Source organism: Acomys russatus, chromosome 6 (genome assembly GCF_903995435.1).
Source record: "Acomys russatus chromosome 6, mAcoRus1.1, whole genome shotgun sequence".
NCBI lineage: Eukaryota > Metazoa > Chordata > Mammalia > Rodentia > Muridae > Acomys > Acomys russatus.
In genome coordinates this window covers 49,508,657-49,528,456 of record NC_067142.1, presented here as the reverse complement: position 1 = coordinate 49,528,456, position 19,800 = coordinate 49,508,657, and the positions used below count along the sequence as shown (strand labels likewise).

The following is a 19,800-nucleotide window of genomic DNA, read 5'->3' as shown; positions in this document are numbered from 1 at the left end:
GAATTTTTGGAGTATAGTTTGATTTTTGTGCTTCTTTTCCTTTAGAAAGAAAACTTAAGAAACATTGGTAGTTTTGTGATTTTGGATTTCAAGATCATATGGCAGTGGCCTTGTAAAGATTTTCTAAATGGGCCTGGAGAGATGGCTTACCAGTTAAGAGCACTGTCTGTTCTTCCAGAGGTCCTGAGTTCAATTCCCAGCAACCACATGGTGGCTCACAACCATCTATAATGTGATCTGATGCCCACTTCTACTGTGCATGAAAGTAGAGCACTCATATACATAAATAAATAAATCTTTTAAAAAAGATTTTCTAAATGGTGAAAGTTAAAACCTAAAGTGACCAGTGAAGCTGGACTATATGGATGTTGAAATTTACTATATGACACACTGGTACTAAGCACAGCCATCTTAGTGTTGTTCTTTTGATTTTTTTTTTTTTTTAAGCAGGTTTTTTTGTTTGTTTTGTTTGATTTTCACGACAGGATTTCTGTGTGTAGCCTTGGCTAACCTGTACTGGCTTTGTAAACCAGGCTGTCCTCGAACTCACGGCAATATACCTGCCTCTGACTCCCAAGTGCCAGGATTAAAGAAGTATGCCCCCATGCCCGGCTCTGTTCATTTGATTTGACAGTTCTTTTGTGCCGGATTCTTTTCAAAGCTTAATATTTATTATAAAAAAAAAAAAAAAAAAAAAAAAAAAAAGGCAAGCAGGGCACCGTGGCACAATGCCTGTATCTGTAATCCCAACACTCATATTTTACTGAAGTTAAAATTCACAGTCACTAGGGGCTGGAGTGGTAACAACAGTGGCTTCTCTTCAGAGGGTGTTGGTTCGATTTCCACCTACAACCTTTAACACTCTCTTCTGTTCTCTGCTGGCTCTGTGCACAGAAATGGTCCACAGACTTACATTGTCTTAGGTAGGGTTTCTGTTGCTGTGATAAACACCATGTCCAAAAGCAACTTGGGGAGGAAAGGTTTATTTCACTTAGACTTCCAGTCCATCCTAAAAGGAAATCAGGGCAGGAACTGCTTATTGGCTTGCTTGCTTGCTTACCCTCTTACTTTCTTACACAACTCAGGATCACTTGCCTAGGGGTAGCACCTCCCCTGTTGAGCTGGGCCCTCCCACATCATTAATCAGTCAAGAAAATGTCCTTGCAGGCTTTTCCACAGACCAGTCTGTTGAAGGCATTTTCTTAGTTGAGGTTCCTTCTCAAATGACTCTAGCTTGTGTCAAGTTGACAAAAACCAGGGCACAGGCCAAACACCTATACACATGAGATAAAAATAAATTTTAAAAATTTATAGTTGCTGTAAAATACTTAATTATGGAAAGAGTACTGTCTGTAAAACGTTTAGTACTTTAATACTCTTCTAGCTTTTGTGTCAATTTAGTTCTTTGAAATGGAAATCTCAAGTTGTAACAACTTTAAAATTTTTTTGTTAGTTGACACACAACCACACATGCAGAGGGTACAGTATGATGTTGAGTTGCATGCATTCATTTGCTAACGATCCAAGCTCAGGGTGTTTGACATATTCTTCACCCTATGTATTTATCACTTCTTGGTGGGGATAACATTCAAAAATCGACTTCTCTAGCTGTTAAGATTAGATAGTCAGCATGTATTGTTAACTATAATCATTCTTCTGTGTAAAAGAATACCAGAACCCTGAGGGAGAACGCGCTTTATAGTTCCTGCTAAACATTATGCTAGTCAAAAAGGGACTCTATATTTGTTTCTTAAAACTGTGATGCCTACTTATTAAAAAGTGACCATGAGAGCATTGAAGTTTCCTTGCCTCGGATGGGTTTCCCAAGGAAGTACGGTGCTCTGACTAAGACACAAGTAGTTATTGGCCAGTAAAGGGGTGGTGGTGGTGTTCTTAGCTCATGACAGACCACTAGATAAGCATAAAAGGAATGGAAATTCAGAGTTTAGAGACAACAGAATTTGTCACTAAAGATTTTGTAGTGGAAAATCACTAAATGTTTAAGTTCAGATGGCTGGTTTGTAAAGTCAAGCATTCATTCAAATACATATTTTGCAGTAGTTCAAATGAGGGGTGGGTATAACATGGGAAGGTGGCTAAAAATGGAATGCAGTGAAAGTTCAGTAAGTGTTTGAAGGACAGCATTTCTCTGGAATTGGTAAATATTAGGGCTTTGGGAGAAGGTTGGCTTGAAGGACTTCTGGGGGTTTTGCCCTCCACAGCTGGAAAGCCATGATAAATCTGCCAAGATAGATAAAAAAGAACAAAACACTCCTAAGAGAATGAAGCACGGCGTTGAGGATATAGACTATGAGGTCAGTGTAGGGCCTCTCCAGTAACAGACACTTCTTGAACTTCAGAGAGGGAAACGATAGGTTAAAAATAAATAAATAAAGTATGGAAAACTTGAGTATGTTTGAATGCCAAAGAGATGGAAAGGTCCAATAGCAAGGGAGCTTTTTAAGATTGTCAAAAAGAGGACAGAATAATCATGACTCAATGAAATGCCAGAAAGAATGGTCCATTGAAATGAACTTTGATTTCCTAAGGGGAGTGATGTGTAAGTGCAGTAAATGCCCAGTCACAGGAATAGTTTTTCTAGAGCAGGACTCTGAGACAGTCATTTGCCAGTGGTAAATGGAACAAGAATGAGCAGCTTGGGAAGAGTAGAAATTTGAAATGCTTATGGTAGCCAATAAATTGAAAACAAACTAGTCTTCAAGGCACGTGGGAGGGGGAGAAGCTTGTCTTTACAATCGGATTGGAAAACGAGAAACAATTCTTTTTATGGAAGTCACCAGTTTAATCTGTGAAATAATTTTTAAGTATGACATCAATTTGTCAAGACTCATGCTACACTGGATGTTAAAGGAGGGCATAAATTTCCCTGCCATATAGCCTCATTGTAATACATTAACTTGATGATTTAGTGTTTATGTTAATTTGACTTGGTTTGTTTTTAACTATTGTTCTTTTTTCTTATCCAGGCAGGCAGAAGTCCTGAAGGCTGAAATGACAGGTATTGGCTGTCTTTTTTTTTTTTTTTTTTTTTTTTTTTAAACAACTTCATTTATTCTATTAAGTTAGTGGAAGAAAATTTATTTTCTCACTTAAGGTGTAGTAACAAGCACTCTATGGTTGCCAAGTGCTTCTCAGGAGTTTAATGTATATGCCACATTTGAATTGCTATTAATGTATATAATCATTTAATTTTATAAACCTTTTTATTAATAATTTAAGATATAAAATAATTCACATTCCATGTAACTATAAAACTGTGGCATTTGATTAATATTTTCGTAGGAAAATGCTTTTTCTATTTATAGTGACTCAAACCTGAGTAGTAAATAAACCTTAAGGAAGAATGTTTTTAAAGAAACTAAACTGAAAGTATGAAATTCAGTGAGCTACCTTTTTCTTATACATCTTTTCTGCTGAGTAATAGCTAAAGCCCTTTGGGAAGAGTTTTTGGACTTAGCCACTGAAGTGAACAGATAATTCAAAGCTAGTGCTTAGCATGCCCATCATAACAGCATGAGTTAGCCTAACCTGTCAGATATGTGATACTAGGTAGTATTCTAATTTGGGAGGAATTTAGTTTTATGGTTAACCCTTAAAGAATTCAGCTACTGTTGCTTGATAACCAGAATTCTGGCCAAGATTTACAGTTGAAGAGGGCGTATACTAACTACTGGGGAGGTGGTGTTTCCTCAGCTCGGACAGCGACAGGCTGGTGTGTATGAGGAACCTGATTATTGTATCATAAGGAACAAAACAAAGAGAGGAAGAAGGCTTACAGTGTAGTCACTGCTGCTTTCCCTATTAATGCATTTGTGGTCATCATCCGTATTAGGTGATACCAGTGTCAGAATTACACTCTTGAACTGACACTGAAAGTATTATCTGTGGAGCAAGTTTCATATACCATGTATATACTTTTTCCGAAGTATTTATATTTACTTAATTGAATGTCATTTACAGTCCCTAAAGCCCAGTGTAGCGGCACACACCTGTAATCTTAGCACATGGGACGTGAAAGTGGGAAGAACACAAGCTCAAGAGCAGCATGATCTCAGAGAGTTCTAAGCTAGCCTCAGCTACACAGTGAGATCTCAGAGAGAGTTCTAAGCTAGCCTCAGCTACACAGTGAGATCTCATAGAGAGTTCTAAGCTAGCCTCAGCTACACAGTATGATCTCATAGAGAGTTCTAAGCTAGCCTCAGCTGCACAGTGAGATCTCATAGAGAGTTCTAAGCTAGCCTCAGCTACACAGTGAGATCTCATAGCGAGTTCTAAGCTAGCCTCAGCTACACAGTGAGATCTCATAGAGAGTTCTAAGCTAGCCTCAGCTGCACAGTGAGATCTCATGGAGAGTTCTAAGCTAGCCTCAGCTACACAGTGAGATCATGTCTCCAAACAAATGAACAAAAAACACTTTCCAAGACCCAGATCTAACCAGCCAGCAAACCTCTGTATTAACTCAAATATCCAGGATTATGGTGGCTTACAGGTACTTATAACCTACCTAAACAGGAATGGAAACTGTGGCATTGTATAGCAGCAAACTGCTAAATGAAGTTAAATTGCCTAACTGGATATCAGAAATTGATGATTGAAAAATTCACTAAGTAGTTCTACTGAGTCAGCTTACTATCAGCATTTGAACTGTTTACCCTTACAGGACTTTGGTGGAAAATGTGGCTCCAGTTCATAAATACACATTTAGAACCTGACTTTCTACTTCTATCCTATATACAGTTACTCTTCAGACATTTTGAGCAATTTAATCTCAGACTTCTGTCTGTCTTTACATTAAATAGTATGGATTGATTACAGAAATGCCTTGGATGGCCATGTCCCATTCATGAAAATAATTCTCTCTATTTCATTAAGGTGGCATATTGAGTAGGAATAATCCAGGCATCTGCTGGATGGTGATCTGATAGAAAAATTTTGTGAGGATCCTTGTAGGAGTAATTCAAAATAAAAAGGAAACATGATTTGCATAGAGATATAATTATGGGGGTAAACAATTTTATGTAAATCAATTACTTGAAATGTAATGGCTTACTATGAGATATATGGCTTGCTGTGACATGAACAGGCAGAAAGCCAAACCAGAAGCAAAGGGTGAATTATTTTTCAGTGGCCATTTTAATTTCATAATGTATTTTAAAGCTGAAAGACAGAGGTTGCAGGAATGGTTAATACCCAGGAGTTCCTGCTACATGAACATGGAGGCTATAGTTGAGGTTCTAACAACCCTGTCAAATCGTCCTGGGCATACCTGTAACCCCAAGGGGTGGGGAAGGTAGGGACAGGAAGAGCACTGGGACTTTATCACTGACAAACCTGAAGCTGTAGACTCAGTGAGAGACCCTGTCTCAAAGGAGCAGGTGGAGAGTGATGCCCTCCTCTGTTCTACTCATCCAGTTCAGACATCCACAGTCATCCTTCATGCACACGCACACACAGTTTAAAAAAGAGCTAAAAGGCAAACAAAAACATTTTGAATCAGATTTAGTCATTAGCTGAAAGGCAGAAGGTAAAAGTCATTTGAAATACTTGTATAGCTGTGGATGGAATGTGCTGAGAGTAGACTTGCTTTGGTGGATGGAGAAAGAAGCAATTGTTGGTGTGGCCCATGGATTAAATGACCTAACTATATGATAGTGTTTTTCTCTTCTTATGCAGATTCTAAGCTGGGTCCAGCTGAAGTCTGGACATCCAGGCAAGCTCTGCAGGACTTGTACCAGAAAATGCTAGTTACTGATCTGGAATATGCTTTAGACAAGAAAGTGGAACAGGATCTGTAAGTATTATCACTTGAGGACGCCCCTGTGCAATCAGGAATCTCGTCAGAATTTTAAAACATTATGGTTAGTTGTTGTTTCTCAGCCTTCCCTAGCGTAAGCTATTTCAAAGACAGAGCATTTAACTATTAGTATTTTTTCAGGTTTAGTCTTTGAAGGTAAGAGGAGTAATCTGAATTTTACCAAAGGCATGTCTTACTGCGTGCTGGAATAAATAAATCTAAACATGTGTGATGTCGCAAATTCTAAGAGCTTATCTGTATTGATAACCTTATCTGTATTATCTTATATTTAAATTTCCTTTGATCAGTGTTTGGTCTTAGCCCAATGCCCAAGAAGAGATGATCAGTGTCACCCTGTTTCTTCAATAGGAAAGTTTATTTGCATTGTAATAAAAGTTCATTTACATGGCTATATTTCCCACTCACCAGAAAACTAAAGATGTTATGTTTAGACTATTCCACTTGTTCTTTCTATGAAGGATGAAATAGCAGATAACCAGATTCTCCACTGAGTAATTAATGGCCGTTTGTAGAAGATCTTGCCTTATAAATTGAAACAGGGACAGTTCGCTGAATGGAAATTTAACATCAGTTAAGAACATTCTGTCAGCTGGGGCACAGTGAGTGGCGCATGCCTGTAATCCTAGCACTGGGGGAGGTAGAGGCAGGTGGATCTCTGTTAAGTTCCAGACCAGCCTACAAAGCGAATCGAGGACAGCCAAGGCTACACAGAAACCCTGTCTCCAAAAACAAAAACAAATTCTGTCTAGTAAAGCCTATTAGTCCAAGTTGTGATGAAGTTGGCTTGTCCTTTTTTTCTGTGCTTTTTATGCCCTGTATTTTTAGAAAATCTAGTAGTTTAGCTAACTAATCAGAACTCAGGTTTGTAATATTTGAGTCCATGGTGAGAAAGCATCACCAATAATGAAGTATTGACAGGTGTCCTAAACTACTTTTAAAACTAAGCCTATAGAACCTCAAAATTTGATGTTGACGTTTGGTACTATATTTCACCAAAATTGAATTTAAGCTGATAATACAATTACTAATGCCATTTTAGTATAATATATTTCAGCATATAATATATTTGTTTAAATAACCAAATTTGAAGTATGGTTTCTGTTTCATACTGTAAAGAAAGTATTAAGCCTTAACCTATCAGATGAAATCATTAAACAAGAATGGAAATGAATGTTGTAGATAATTAGCTTGGGGGAAGTAAACGACAGACCTTACTTAGTATGTACAAAGCACCTGGCAGTGTGTCACTTGAGTAGGGTATAATTATTTTTGGCCAAGTGTGTTAACATTGCTAATAGCTTATTTTACTTTGATCTTGCCACTGTTGTTCTGATTTTTATACTGGGATTCTTAAGTAGGTCTTACTATAATAGCTCTAAAGGTTCATAGTTAAAGCCCCAGTCTACTTACTGCAACATTTGGTAAGTGCCCACTAAAGTCAGTTGCATTCTAATGCACCTCTGGTCTTGTTCAAAGAAAAGCATAAAGTTATTTAAATAAGTGACTTTAATGCTGGTTTACTGTTTGGTGTGGTATAACATAACAGACAGTTCTTTCTTGTTCCCATGGGGACCAGTGTCTGCCCAGTAAGTCACTACTATACCAAATAGAATTACATTTTGTTTTCAGCTGGAATCATGCCTTTAAGAATCAGATAACAACACTACAAGGCCAAGCAAAGAATCGAGCAAACCCAAATCGGAGTGAAGTCCAGGCAAACCTTTCTCTGTTCCTAGAGGCAGCTAGCGGCTTCTATACTCAGGTGAGTTCTGCTTTGTATATGAATTTGTGTAGGTTTAGTGGTACCCTGCTCTTTGTACACACCTTTTGTACATGTAAGTACTTTATAAACTGCCATATGAGACATGTGAAAGTTGATCACATACAATCTCACATAATATAGATGTCTGAAAATATTCATCATACCTTTTTAAAATAAAAGATTTAAGTTTGGGAATATAGTATGAGGTCTTGGGTTCAAACTCCAGTGCTGAGGGGGAGGGGAGAGATTTATGCTTCGGGCAGAGGTTTAACTCTATGAATAAAAACAGTTATGTGATCAAACCAAGAATAGTCATTCTGAAAGCAGTAGATATGTTGTACCGGATGAAATGTTAAAAAGTTGTAATGTCAAGTGAGTTTTCATAGCATTATTTATTTGCACAGTAGATCATGAAATTATTTTAAACCACCTAAGAAAATGACTTGTTAAATTGAGTTTGAAAAATAAGCTATATTATCTTTGTATAGTTAGTTCCTTTTCCTTAGTCACATCATGATGTAATTTACAAATAAATGTTTATGGAATTTTTAATTCCTTTGGAAAATTGCTATTTCAGGCTGGAGAGATGGCTCAGCAGTTGAGAGCTTCTTTTTTTTTTTAAAGATTTATTTATTTTTTATTATGTATACAGTGCTCTGTTTGCATGTACACATGCATGCCAGAAGAGGACATGCAGTCACATTATAGATGATTGTTAGCCACCATGTGGTTGCTGGGAATTGAACTCAGGACCTGGAAGAGCAGTCAGTGCTCCTAACTGCTGAGCCATCTCTCTAGCCCTCTACTTGAGAGCTCTAGTTGAGAGGACCAGAGCTGTCACTCACATAGCAGCTCTCAACTGTCTGTAATTCCAGCATTATAAGATCTGATGCCCTCTTTGGACTTCCATGTATGTATGTATGCGTGTGTGTGTGTGTGTGTGCATACATTGGGCCAGCAAGATGATTCAGAGGATAAAAATGTCTAATGACCTTCATTGTGTAGTGGAAGGAGACAGTTTACTCTCAGAACATGCCCTTTCATCTACACAAGTGTGTAGTGGCACTTAATGTGGGCGCGCACACACACAAAATAATTAACAGTTAAAGCAGGAGTAGGGGAGAGAACTCAGTGGTTAAGAGCACTGGGCTGCTCTTCCAGAGAATCTGGGTTCATTCCCAGAATCCACATGGCAGCTCACAACTGTCTGTAACTCTGTTCCAGGGAATCCAATGGTACATGGACATACATGCAGGCAAAGCACCCATATACATATACAATAATACAATTTAAAGATTAAATGAAAGTAAAGCAGCTAATAACGGCTTGTTCATTTTACAGATAACTGTCAAGAAGCCTAATGCTTTTTTGCTGTGCAGTTTTGTTTTTGTTTTTGCTTTATTACATAATAAGACTTTTACATTTGCTAAGTCAGTGCTATGCCACTGCTCTATAGCCTAACCACCCTCAAAGTTGTTTTTAAGGCACAGTATTAGACTATGAAGGGAAGTAGTGAGCCAGGTGGGAGTGATTCATACCTGTGTAGGAACACTCAGGGTCACTGCAAAATCAAGTTCAAGATCAACCTAGATTGCAGAGATTCAGGATAGTCAGGGTTACACAGCAGTATCCTGTCTCAGTGTGCTGCCCCCTAACCTACCCCCCCCCCCCCACCAAAGGAAGTTAACTCTGGATATTGTAGTTAGAGAAAGGAACTAGATAGGGTGCTATTATAGTAAAGGAGAGAATTGACATTCTGAAGTGGAATCAGTAGGGCTCCCTCTCTGGATTAGAGACTACAGTAGCTACAAGTCGAATGGTTGAACTGGGAAAAAGCAAATGTGTCCAAATTAAATCTGTGAGATGATAATGCTTCTTACATTTAAGGGGCTATGCTAAATAGATAATTAAGTTTAGAGCCCAATGGAAAGATTAGGGTGAGAGTAAATTTGATAATATCAGTTCACTTTAGTCAGATGAGAACAGAAAGTGCATTCACTATTACAATTAGAGAAATTAAGGGGAAGAGCCAAATTAGAAGACAAGGAAAAAAAAATCAGTGAGGGCAGAAGGTAAGTGATATGCCCCAGTTAATAGTGTTAAGTCAGATGAGTTTTTTTTGTTGTGTGTGTTTTTGCTTTGTTTTGTTTGTTTGTTTTTGGGTTTGGGTTTTTATTGTTGGTAGTCACTTCTTGTTTGTTTTTCTCAATGTGGCCCTGGCTGTCCTGGAATTGCTTTGTAGACCAGGCTGGTCTGCCCCTCTGCCTCCCAAATGCTGGGATTAAAGGCATACGTCAGCCATCTCCCAATCAGATAAGGTTTTCAAAACATGAAAAACTAGATTTGGCGTTCATAGAAGCCATTGGAAAACTTAATGTGCACCATATTTCTTCCTTTTTAAAAATTTAGAACATATTTTCGGTGGCATACATTTTTAATCTTATCACTTAGGAGGCAGAAGCAGGTGTATCTCTGTACATTCAAGGCCAACCTTAGTGACTTCCAGGACAGCTAGGACTCTGTAAAAAGACTCTGTCTTAAACAAAAACATATGTTAGAGTGATAGATATCTGATTGTTGCACATTCTAAAAGCTTAATATTTATTACCATAGTCATTTTTTCTTGATAAAACAATTTTGACTTTGTTACTCACCTAAAACTTTGTGCTCCATGCACTACCAAATTCTTGGTCAAAGTGAAAGCATGTAACATTTCATGTAAGATGTTTTTATTATTTCCCACTAAAGAATATAGTAATTGTCTTAGTTAACTTTCTGTTTCTATGATAAAACACTATGAACAAAAGCAGCTTGAATAGAAGGTTTGTTTCAATTTGCATTTTGAAGTCCATCATCCAGGGAAATCAGGGCAAAAACTCAAGGCAGGAATCTTAGGCAGGAGCTGATGCAGAGGCTGTGGAAGAGTGTTGCTTGCTGGCTTGCTCCTCAAGGTTTACTGAGCCTGCTTTCTTAAATATCACCAAGACCACTGCCCAGGACTGGATCCATCTACAATGGGCTGGGCCCTTCAAGCCTGTGGTGCAATTTCTGGATTGAGGTTTCCTCTTCCCAAGTGACCTGTATAGCTTGCATCAAGTTGACATAAAACTAGTCAGCATAGTAATAGTCCTTACTCTATGAAAATGGGAAAAGAAAGCTATCAATTTTTTATGTAGCGTAACAGTGATAATCTGCTTCATAGTCAATTCTTCACTCTTGGCTGAAAAAAGGGACTGTACAGTTTTTCCTTGGTGAGCAGGATGCCAAGAACTAGATGTGTGATGGTGACTGACTTGTTTACCATGCACCTGCTGGAAGACAGACATTTGGATGAATGTAATTGTCTGCAGAGATTAAGTGAGGAAGACATGTGAAGAAAAGAAAGGAAGCAAGTTTCAAATGCTTGACAAGACAGGGAGGGAGGCTTTGAATGAAGAACAGTGAAAGCATGGCTGGAAAAACGCTTAGGAGCTCCTTAGCTCTAAGATCTACACATTAAATGCAGCAGAAGCTCCAATAAGATAATGGGGTGTAGTCATTGTGTTTGGCTAGCTACTATATAGCAAATTGTCTGATTGATGCCAGTGGTGAGTAGGGGGTAGAAGAGAGTTGAATGAAAATCTGATGGTAACGGGGGTAAAGAGTGAGTAGGTTTTGAGAAAGCAGATGAGGAAAAGGTGGACTCATGGAGGAGTCATTTGAGAAGAGAAAGGCATTAAAAGATTGTTGGAAAGACTCTAGGGTCAAGAAAGAGTGTTTGGTTTTGCCAACAGCCTAGGCCTTAAGCAACAATTAATAAATGAGAACTCATGAGGCTGAGAAGCTTCTGTAAGGCAGGAGACACTGTCAACAGAACAAAGCAACAGCCTACACTGGGAAAAGATCTTCACCAACCCTACATCTAACAAAGGTCTAATATCCAAAATATATAAAGAACTCAAGAAATGAAACACCACCAAAGCAAATAACCCAATTGAGAAGTAGGGCCCAGAACTAAACAGAGAATTCTCAACAGAGGAATATCGAATGGCTGAGACTTAAAGAAGTGCTCAACCTCCTTAGTCATCAGAAAAATGCAAATCAAAACAACTCTGAGATTCCATCTTACACCCATCAGAATGGCTAAGATCAAAAATTCAAGCGACACCACGTGCTGGCAAAGATGTGGAGAGAGAGGAACATTCTTTCATTGCTGGTGGGAATGCAAACTAGTACAGCCACTTTGGAAATCTATCTGGCGTTATCTCAGAAAACTGGGATAGGGCTTCCTCAAGACCCAGTTATTCCACTCCTTGGAATATACCCAGAAGATGCTCCAGCACACAACAAGAAAATTTGCTCAACCATGTTCATAGCAGCCTTATTCATAATAGCCAGAACATGGAAACAGCCTAAGTGTCCCTCAGTAGAAGAATGGATAAAGAACCTGTGGTACATTTACACTATGGAATACTGCTCAGCTATTAAAAACAAGGAATTTCTGAAATTTGTGGACAAATGGATTGAACTAGAAATGATCATAATGAGTGAGTTAACCCAGAAGCAAAAAGAGTCAAATGGTATATTCTCACTTATATCGGAACACTAGCCCAAGGGGCATGTCCCATGAAAGTCATCACTTACCAGGAAAGTGGGACAGAGGGGAGGACATCCTATTGGGACTCTAGCATGGGAGAATGGGGAAATAGAAGGATCCAGATGATCCTAGAAACCTACAAGAAGAACATTATGACGGCTGGATCTGGGCCCAGGGGTCCTGCTCAAACTATGGCACCAGCCAAGGACAATACATGCAGTAAACTTCGAACCCTTACCTAGATCTAACCAATAGACAGGACATTCTTCACAGATGAGTGGAGAGTGGGGACTGACTTTCACACGAACTCTAGTGCCCCATATTTGACCACGTCCCCTTGATGGGGAGACCTGGTGGCTCTCAGAGGAAGGATAGCAGGCTACAAGAAGAGACTTGATACCCTATGAGCATATACAGGGGGAGGAGGTCCCCCTCAGTCACAGTCATAGGGGAGGGGAGTAGGGGGAAAATGGGAGGGAGGGAGGAATGGGAGGAAAGAAGGGATGGGATGACAATTGAGATGTAATATTAATAAATTAATAAAAAATATTTTAAAAAAGAATGGTTTTGTAGTCTGTTCTCATTTCTTTTCTATAGGAAACCTTCATCTGGTTAGATCAGAGGGAAGATGCATGAATGGTTAAAGAATTGGAGTAGGGTGTAACAGACAGGAGATAGAACAGAATGGGGTAACAGACATACACAGGCTGAGAAGGCAACTCTGACTAGAGCAGAGAGTCCTCTCATACCTTCAGAATAAAGAGTGAATCTTGTAGAACTTAAGGAAAAAAAAAAGTCTTGTCTTACATTTTAGAAACAGTTGTAAACAACCAGTATTTGTTGATCTTTATGGTTTTTGTTTTTGTTTTTAAGAGAAATGGATAATTTCATGGAGTTTTTTATGGGCTTGCTGATTTTTTTTTCTTTTAATGTTTAAAAATATTTTGATAATGAGAGTAGACCTATCAAAGATTACATAAAGTTCTTACTGGAGTCTCAGCAGTATGTGTTACTTAATCTTGTGTATAAACTTTACTATTAAACGTACTAAGTTTTGCTTATGTTTTTTTTTTCCAGTTATTACAGGAGTTGTGTACCGTGTTTAATGTAGATTTGCCATGCCGTGTGAAGTCTTCCCAATTGGGAATTATTAGCAATAAACAGACGCACACCAGCGCCATAGTGAAGCCACAGTCTAGCTCCTGTTCCTATATTTGCCAGCACTGCCTCGTCCACCTGGGAGACATTGGTGAGCCTTTGGAAAGGAATTAATGACACGTTCATCCTTTTATTTATTTATTTATCTATTTATTTATTTATTTATTTATTTATTTATTTTGAGTAGTCATAGGAAGAAACTTCAAGTACGCATGTTTGGTTTAGATTATATAAAATTCACTTTAAGGTGTACATTTTCCCACATTTTGAGATTGGTAGAATTAAAAAAAATTCTCATTAAAATTTAAATTCTCTTGAGATTTGATCCAGGTATAGGCAAATAGTAACTCTAAAAATGTAAGCTGGGCATTGTGGCACACGCCTTTAATCCCACCACTCAGGAGACAGAGGCAGTTGGATCCCTGAGTTCGAAGCCAGCCTGGTCTACAAAAGAGTCCAGGACAGCCAGGGCTATTACAAAAAAAAAAAAAAAAAGTAGTCAAATGTAAATTATCAAAGTAATGCTATATTTTCTAAATTAGAAATTTGTATTCTTTTGGAATAGATTAAAATGTATAAATTACCTCTTTTAGAACTATATTGTCTATTTCTTCTACTTGTGCTCTGAGAGCTCATTTTATATGCTGCTTCCTTTCAAAGGTTAAATTTGCATTTCCATTACATATATTTTACCTGGGGTTATTATATAACTTATTTTTCTGTTCATTCCTTTTAAGGTGACCTAAAAAGGTTATAAAACAAATTAACTATAGGATTGTGTTTTGTCCTGAAGTAACAAGGAATGAGGAACACTAGTCTGTTTTAATTAGTAGATTTTAGATTTCTTAGTGCCATAAATGAGTGACACTTTGAGCAGTCACGTCAGCGTTTCAGTGAGCTCTGCAAGGAGCTGCAGTGACAGTGTGTTTAGGTTGGTTTTGCTTTGATGTCTTCTTTGCACACACTAAATATCAGAGTGGATGCCAGGCATTTTTCAAAAATCACTTTATAAAATATTAAAGAAATACTTAATTTTCCAATCATATTGTATAGTGGTTTTTGTTTTGTTTTGTTTTTAAGTGCCATATAAGTCACCCCTTCTTGTGGGCCGGCTCCAGGTCACCAGCATAGTCCATAGTGGGAGCTGGTGATGCATGACACTGGAGGACCTGCAAATGGGGGCTAGGTAAGCTTTACAATTGGTTACATGCTGAATGTCCCAAGTAAAGAAGGCTGGAGGGACACTTCACACATAATCCTATAGTTAATTTGTTTTAAAATTTTCTGTCTTTAAATGGTCTTTAAAGTAATTATAATGTCTTTATTATACTTTTTATTATACTGTTTAGCTGTTTATTATTACTGTTTAGCTGTTTTGGACATGCCCTCCTGCTGGTTTTGTGTATATCTGTATAGTTTTAAACTGAAGTTTTTTGTTTTTGTTTTTGTTTTTTTCCTTCTCAGCTCGATACAGAAACCAGACCAGCCAGGCAGAGTCCTACTATAGGCATGCAGCTCAGCTTGTCCCCTCCAATGGTGAGTCAGTCTATCACCTTAAGGTTGACCATGTTCTTTGTTCTTTATAGCACTATAGCAAATATGTTCTACTTTTTAAGTGTATTAAAGCAGTAGATGTTGAATTTCAGCAACATTGAGTTTCATGGTGTCCTTTTAACTTTATATTCCATATATTTAAACTGAATTTTTCTTTTAAGAAAATTACTTTGAGCCGGGCGTGGTGGCGCACGCCTTTAATCCCAGCACTTGGGAGGCAGAGGCAGGTGGATCGCTGTGAGTTCGAGGCCAGCCTGGTCTACAAAGCGAGTCCAGGACAGCCAAGGCTACATAGAGAAACCCTGTCTGGGGGGGGGGGGGGGATTACTTTGTTAGTAAGTCAACATAAATGGAATTAATCAGTGTGATCTAATAGTGTTTCTACAACTCTGCATTCTTTTTTGGTTTTTGGTTTTTTGTTTTTTGCTTTTTCTCAGATTTAGGGTTTCTTTGTGTAGCCTTTGCTGTCCTGGACTGGCTTTGTAGACCAGGCTGACCTCGACAGAGATCTCTGTCTGTCTCTGCCTCCCTCAGTGCTGGGATTATAGATGGACTGGCACACTAGGCAGCTCTAGCATTCTCAATTGGCCTGTAGAGTCCTGATCTTTCAGTATAACCATTTCTTATTAGAAAATTTATCAGTCACTATTAAAGTTATTTCTCAGTTTCTCTCTTAACCCAGCTATCACACCAATAATTGAGACTCTATTGTATTATTTAAACAAGCGTCACAGCACAAGAACCGAGCAGTTATCTATTCTTAACCCGCTAAGCTATTTTGGTTTCCTCCAGCATACATCCCAGAGATACTTGTGCTTTGTAGCTTTCCCTGTTGTGGCTCTATCTCCTGGTCTCCCATGGCTGAATCCCCTGCTATCTTCTCTAACTCCTCTCCTGACTGGCGAGAAGCTCAGCTCTATTCTCTCCCCCTGCTCAGTGTTTGACTGTAAGTTGCCTTATTGGCATATCAAGGGACAATTGAGGAGCAGAGTTTATACAATATTGAGACAGGAAGAGTCTCAGAACAAGGCTTGCAACCAGATATAGGGGGTGTAGAAATCAGCACTTAAATTACACAGTAACTAACTGTATGCCTACAGGTCACCTAAAAGATAGTACTTTTGACGGCCCCACAATAGGCATTCCTGACCTAAAGAGCTTAACAGCAGATACTTACTGTTACAAATCATTCTGCTAAGCCATGTTGAAATTTCTTTGGATTCTAGAAAATGTATCAAGTAGAGTAATGATCCGGACACTGTCCACTTCATATTGTCTCTTGTCAGCCTTCACACCTCAGTAGCAGAGCTGAGTGCTTGTAATGAGTCCTCAGCACTTACAAAGCCAAGGAGATTTTCTAGCTAACCCTTTCTGAAACTGTGAGTGCTTATTGACTTTATCTTTTTTTTTTAAAGACCAGTTAGTTCTGTAGCCCAATATGGCTGAGCCTCCCAAGTGCTAGAGTTACAAGTGTATGCTACTCAATATTTGTGTGACTTCTTAACGTGCACATGATGGCATGTGCCATCACTAATGTGTATAATTTCACATTATGTCCATCTGTAACTGATAGTCATGGGATTTGTCTTACACAATACCTTGCATTTTTAACTGAGCACTCGTATTTTGATAGCAGGATTGGTTCTTGGTGTCTTTAGAATCTTAACTTTCTCCTTTAGGTCAGCCTTACAATCAGTTGGCTATCTTAGCTTCTTCCAAAGGAGACCACCTGACCACAATTTTCTACTACTGCAGAAGCATTGCTGTGAAATTCCCTTTCCCAGCCGCCTCCACTAATCTACAGAAAGCACTTTCTAAAGCACTGGAAAGGTAGGTAGGGCTGGCTTTTTTCCAAGAATAATTTGGGTAACCTGGAGCCTTAATCTATCAAATTTTGCTGTCCAGGAAATAGTGGCAGTGATCTATTCATCTTTTATCTTTAAAACTATAGATAAACATAATTAGTTTGTATGCAGGCACTGAATTTTACTCAATATGTGATTTATTGCAGCTGATTGCTGACTCATCTAAGTTGTGGCTCTGTTAGCCTTAGACAGAACCCTTTTCTTGTCTGTTGGGTGCTCATGGAACTTTCAAGACAAATAGTTTTAGGGCTTTTGCTAATTTTGCTGATTAAGATTCATTCAAGTTTTTCCTTCATTTCAGCCGGGATGAGTTGAAAACCAAGTGGAGTGTTTCTGACTTCATCAAGGCCTTTATTAAGTTCCATGGTCATGTATACCTGAGCAAGAGTTTGGAAAAATTGAGCCCTCTTCGAGAGAAGTTGGAAGAACAGTTTAAGGTTGGGAGTTAAAACGAAAAATGCTTGTCAGAAGGCTTAAAATTTGGAGAAAATTAACTCAAAAGTTTTTGTCTTTTTGTGGGATTGGGGATGGAACCCAGGTCCTTACACAAGCAATAGAAGTGCTTTCCTACTGAGCTGCACCCACAGGACCAGACTCCTAGTTCCTATGTTGCTACTTAATTGTGAACTCAGAATAAAAATTAATCTGGAGCCAGGTATGGTGGGGCACGCCTTTAATCTGAGCACTTAGGAGGCAGAGGCAGGGGGAATCACTTTGAGTTTGAGGCCAGCCTGGTCTACAAAGCAAGTCCAGGACAGCCAAGGCCACACAGAGAAAGCCTGGTCGGGGTGGGTGGGAGTTAATCTGGAATATTTGAAATCTTTGCATGCAGCTTCCCTCGTGTTATCTGAGCTGTGGTGTCCAAACATGTTGAAGCAACCTTCTCATTGACCAGACACACACACACCCTGCAAGGTTGGCAAAACAGGTTGAAGTAGAAAAATATTAAGAAACAAGAGTGTTTAAATGTATAATGAGAAAGGTGTGGGAAAAGTTAAAATACACAACACTTTATTTTAAATGTATTTAAGACTCTTGAATATATTACTGAACATATGCTATTGAGTATCAGTGTTTAGGTTACTGGAGTCAACAGTGAGCTACCTATATCTTGGTTGCTCCTTTGTAAACCTATCGAGTTGTCTATTAATGTTGTGCAGTCTTGTGTTTTAAGAGTTGAAATACTTGGGTAGGCTGGGTAGCGCATGCTTTTATCCCAGAGTTGGGAGGCAGAGGCAGATAGATTCTGAGAGTTTGGAGTTTCAAGCCAGCCAGAGCTACATAGTGATAGGCTGTCTAAAACAACCACACAAATTTAGATAATATCAAATGGCTGGGAAACACTTAAAGAAATGCTCGCCCTCGTTAGTCATCAGACAAATGCAAATCAAAACGACACTGAGATTCCATCTTACACCCATCAGAATGGCTAAGATCAAAAACTCAAGTGACACCACATGTTGGCGAGGATGTGGAGAGAGAGGAACACTCCTTCATTGCTGGTGGGAATGCAAACTAGTACAACCACTTTGGAAAGCTATCTGGCGCTTTCTCAGAAAAATGGGAATAGGGCTTCCTCAAGACCCAACTATCTCACTCCTTGGAATATACCCAGAAAATGCCCTACGACACAACAGGGACATACGCTCAACCATGTTCATAGCGTCTTTATACATAATAGCCAGAACACGGAAACAGCCTAAGTGTCCCTCAGTAGAAGAATGGGCTAAGGAACTGTGGTACATTTACACTATGGAATACTACTCAGCTATTAAAAACAAGGAATTCCCGAAATTTGTGAACAAATGGATTGATCTAGAAATTATCATAATGAGTGAGTTCACCCAGAAGCAAAAAGAGACAAACGGTATATACTCACTTATATCAAGACACTAGTCCAAGGGATACGTCCCATGAAAAGCTTTACTTACCAGGAAAGTGGGTCAGAGGAGAGGACATCTTATTGGGACTTTAGGCGAGAGTAGCATGGAAGAATGGAGAAATAGTAGGACCCACAGAGTCCTGGAAACCTACAAGAAGAACTTTATGACAGGCAGATCTGGATCCTGGGGTCCTCCTCAAACTAAGGCACCAGGCAAGGAGAATATAGGCATTAAACTTCGAACCCCTACCCAGACCTAGCCGACGAACAGGATATTCTCCACCGCTGAGTGGAGAGTGAGATCTGACTCTCACACGAACTCTGGTGCCCCTTTTCTGACCACGTCCCCTGAATGGGGAGGCCTGGCGGCACTCAGAGGAAGGATAGCAAGTTACCAAGAAGAGACTCAATACTCTAAGAGCATATATAGGGGGAGGAGGTCTCCCTCAATCACAGACATAGGGGAGGGGAGAAGGGGGGAAGTGGGAGGGAGGGAGGAATGGGAGGAAACAAGGGAAGGGCTAAAAATCAAGGTGTAATATGAATAAATTAATAAATAAAAAAGAAAGCATAAATTAGCTAAGTATAATCAATGTAAAATAATTACACATAACTGTTTGAGTTGATCGGTTATAAGATTGTATCATATTTACAATAGAAATAGTTGGCTGCAAAATAATCTCTTCTGGTCTTTGCCTATTTCTTTCTTCCCAGTGGCCTGTTGAAACTCAGGCCGTGGTATTTGTAGGTAGAATGTAAGAGGTGGACCATCACTGGAGTGCCCTTAGCTACTCAGCCTAGAAAAGAACATCGAAATCTGAATAGAGTTGTCAGATTAAAGTATAATCAGTGGGAATAGCTGGGTTATTCAGAAGGCTAGGTGTATAAATTGAAGGAGAGATTTTATTGGGAAATTCTGTCAGATATTAGAGAATTTTAAGTATGTTTGTCTTTGGAAAAGGGGTTAACATTCTTTATACAGTGGAATGGCAAATCACATGGAGGTTGTTATCAACAACATCAGAATTTTTCTCAAATAATAATGTAACTATAAAAGCAAAGACGACTTTGCTTATATAATTAACTGTGGCCATTTCAAATGCAGTAAGGGCGATTGATATGTGTGGTGTGGCAGGGGCTCCAGTCACTGGTTTGGAACTGCAAGAA

General features: G+C 38.9%; 1 protein-coding gene across 5 annotated transcripts in view; it reads left to right on the top strand.

Annotated features, from left to right (window-relative positions):
- Smg7 (SMG7 nonsense mediated mRNA decay factor) overlaps positions 1-19,800 on the top strand; it is a 67,956-nt gene that overhangs the window by 25,455 nt on the left and 22,701 nt on the right. For all 5 annotated transcript variants that reach the window (XM_051147573.1, XM_051147574.1, XM_051147575.1 and 2 more), the window contains 7 exons: positions 2,988-3,019; positions 5,695-5,812; positions 7,466-7,598; positions 13,252-13,423; positions 14,797-14,868; positions 16,566-16,716; positions 17,053-17,188. In XM_051147573.1, coding sequence (XP_051003530.1) covers positions 2,988-3,019; positions 5,695-5,812; positions 7,466-7,598; positions 13,252-13,423; positions 14,797-14,868; positions 16,566-16,716; positions 17,053-17,188 — 814 coding nt within the window. The remainder of the gene's footprint in view (positions 1-2,987; positions 3,020-5,694; positions 5,813-7,465; positions 7,599-13,251; positions 13,424-14,796; positions 14,869-16,565; positions 16,717-17,052; positions 17,189-19,800) is intronic.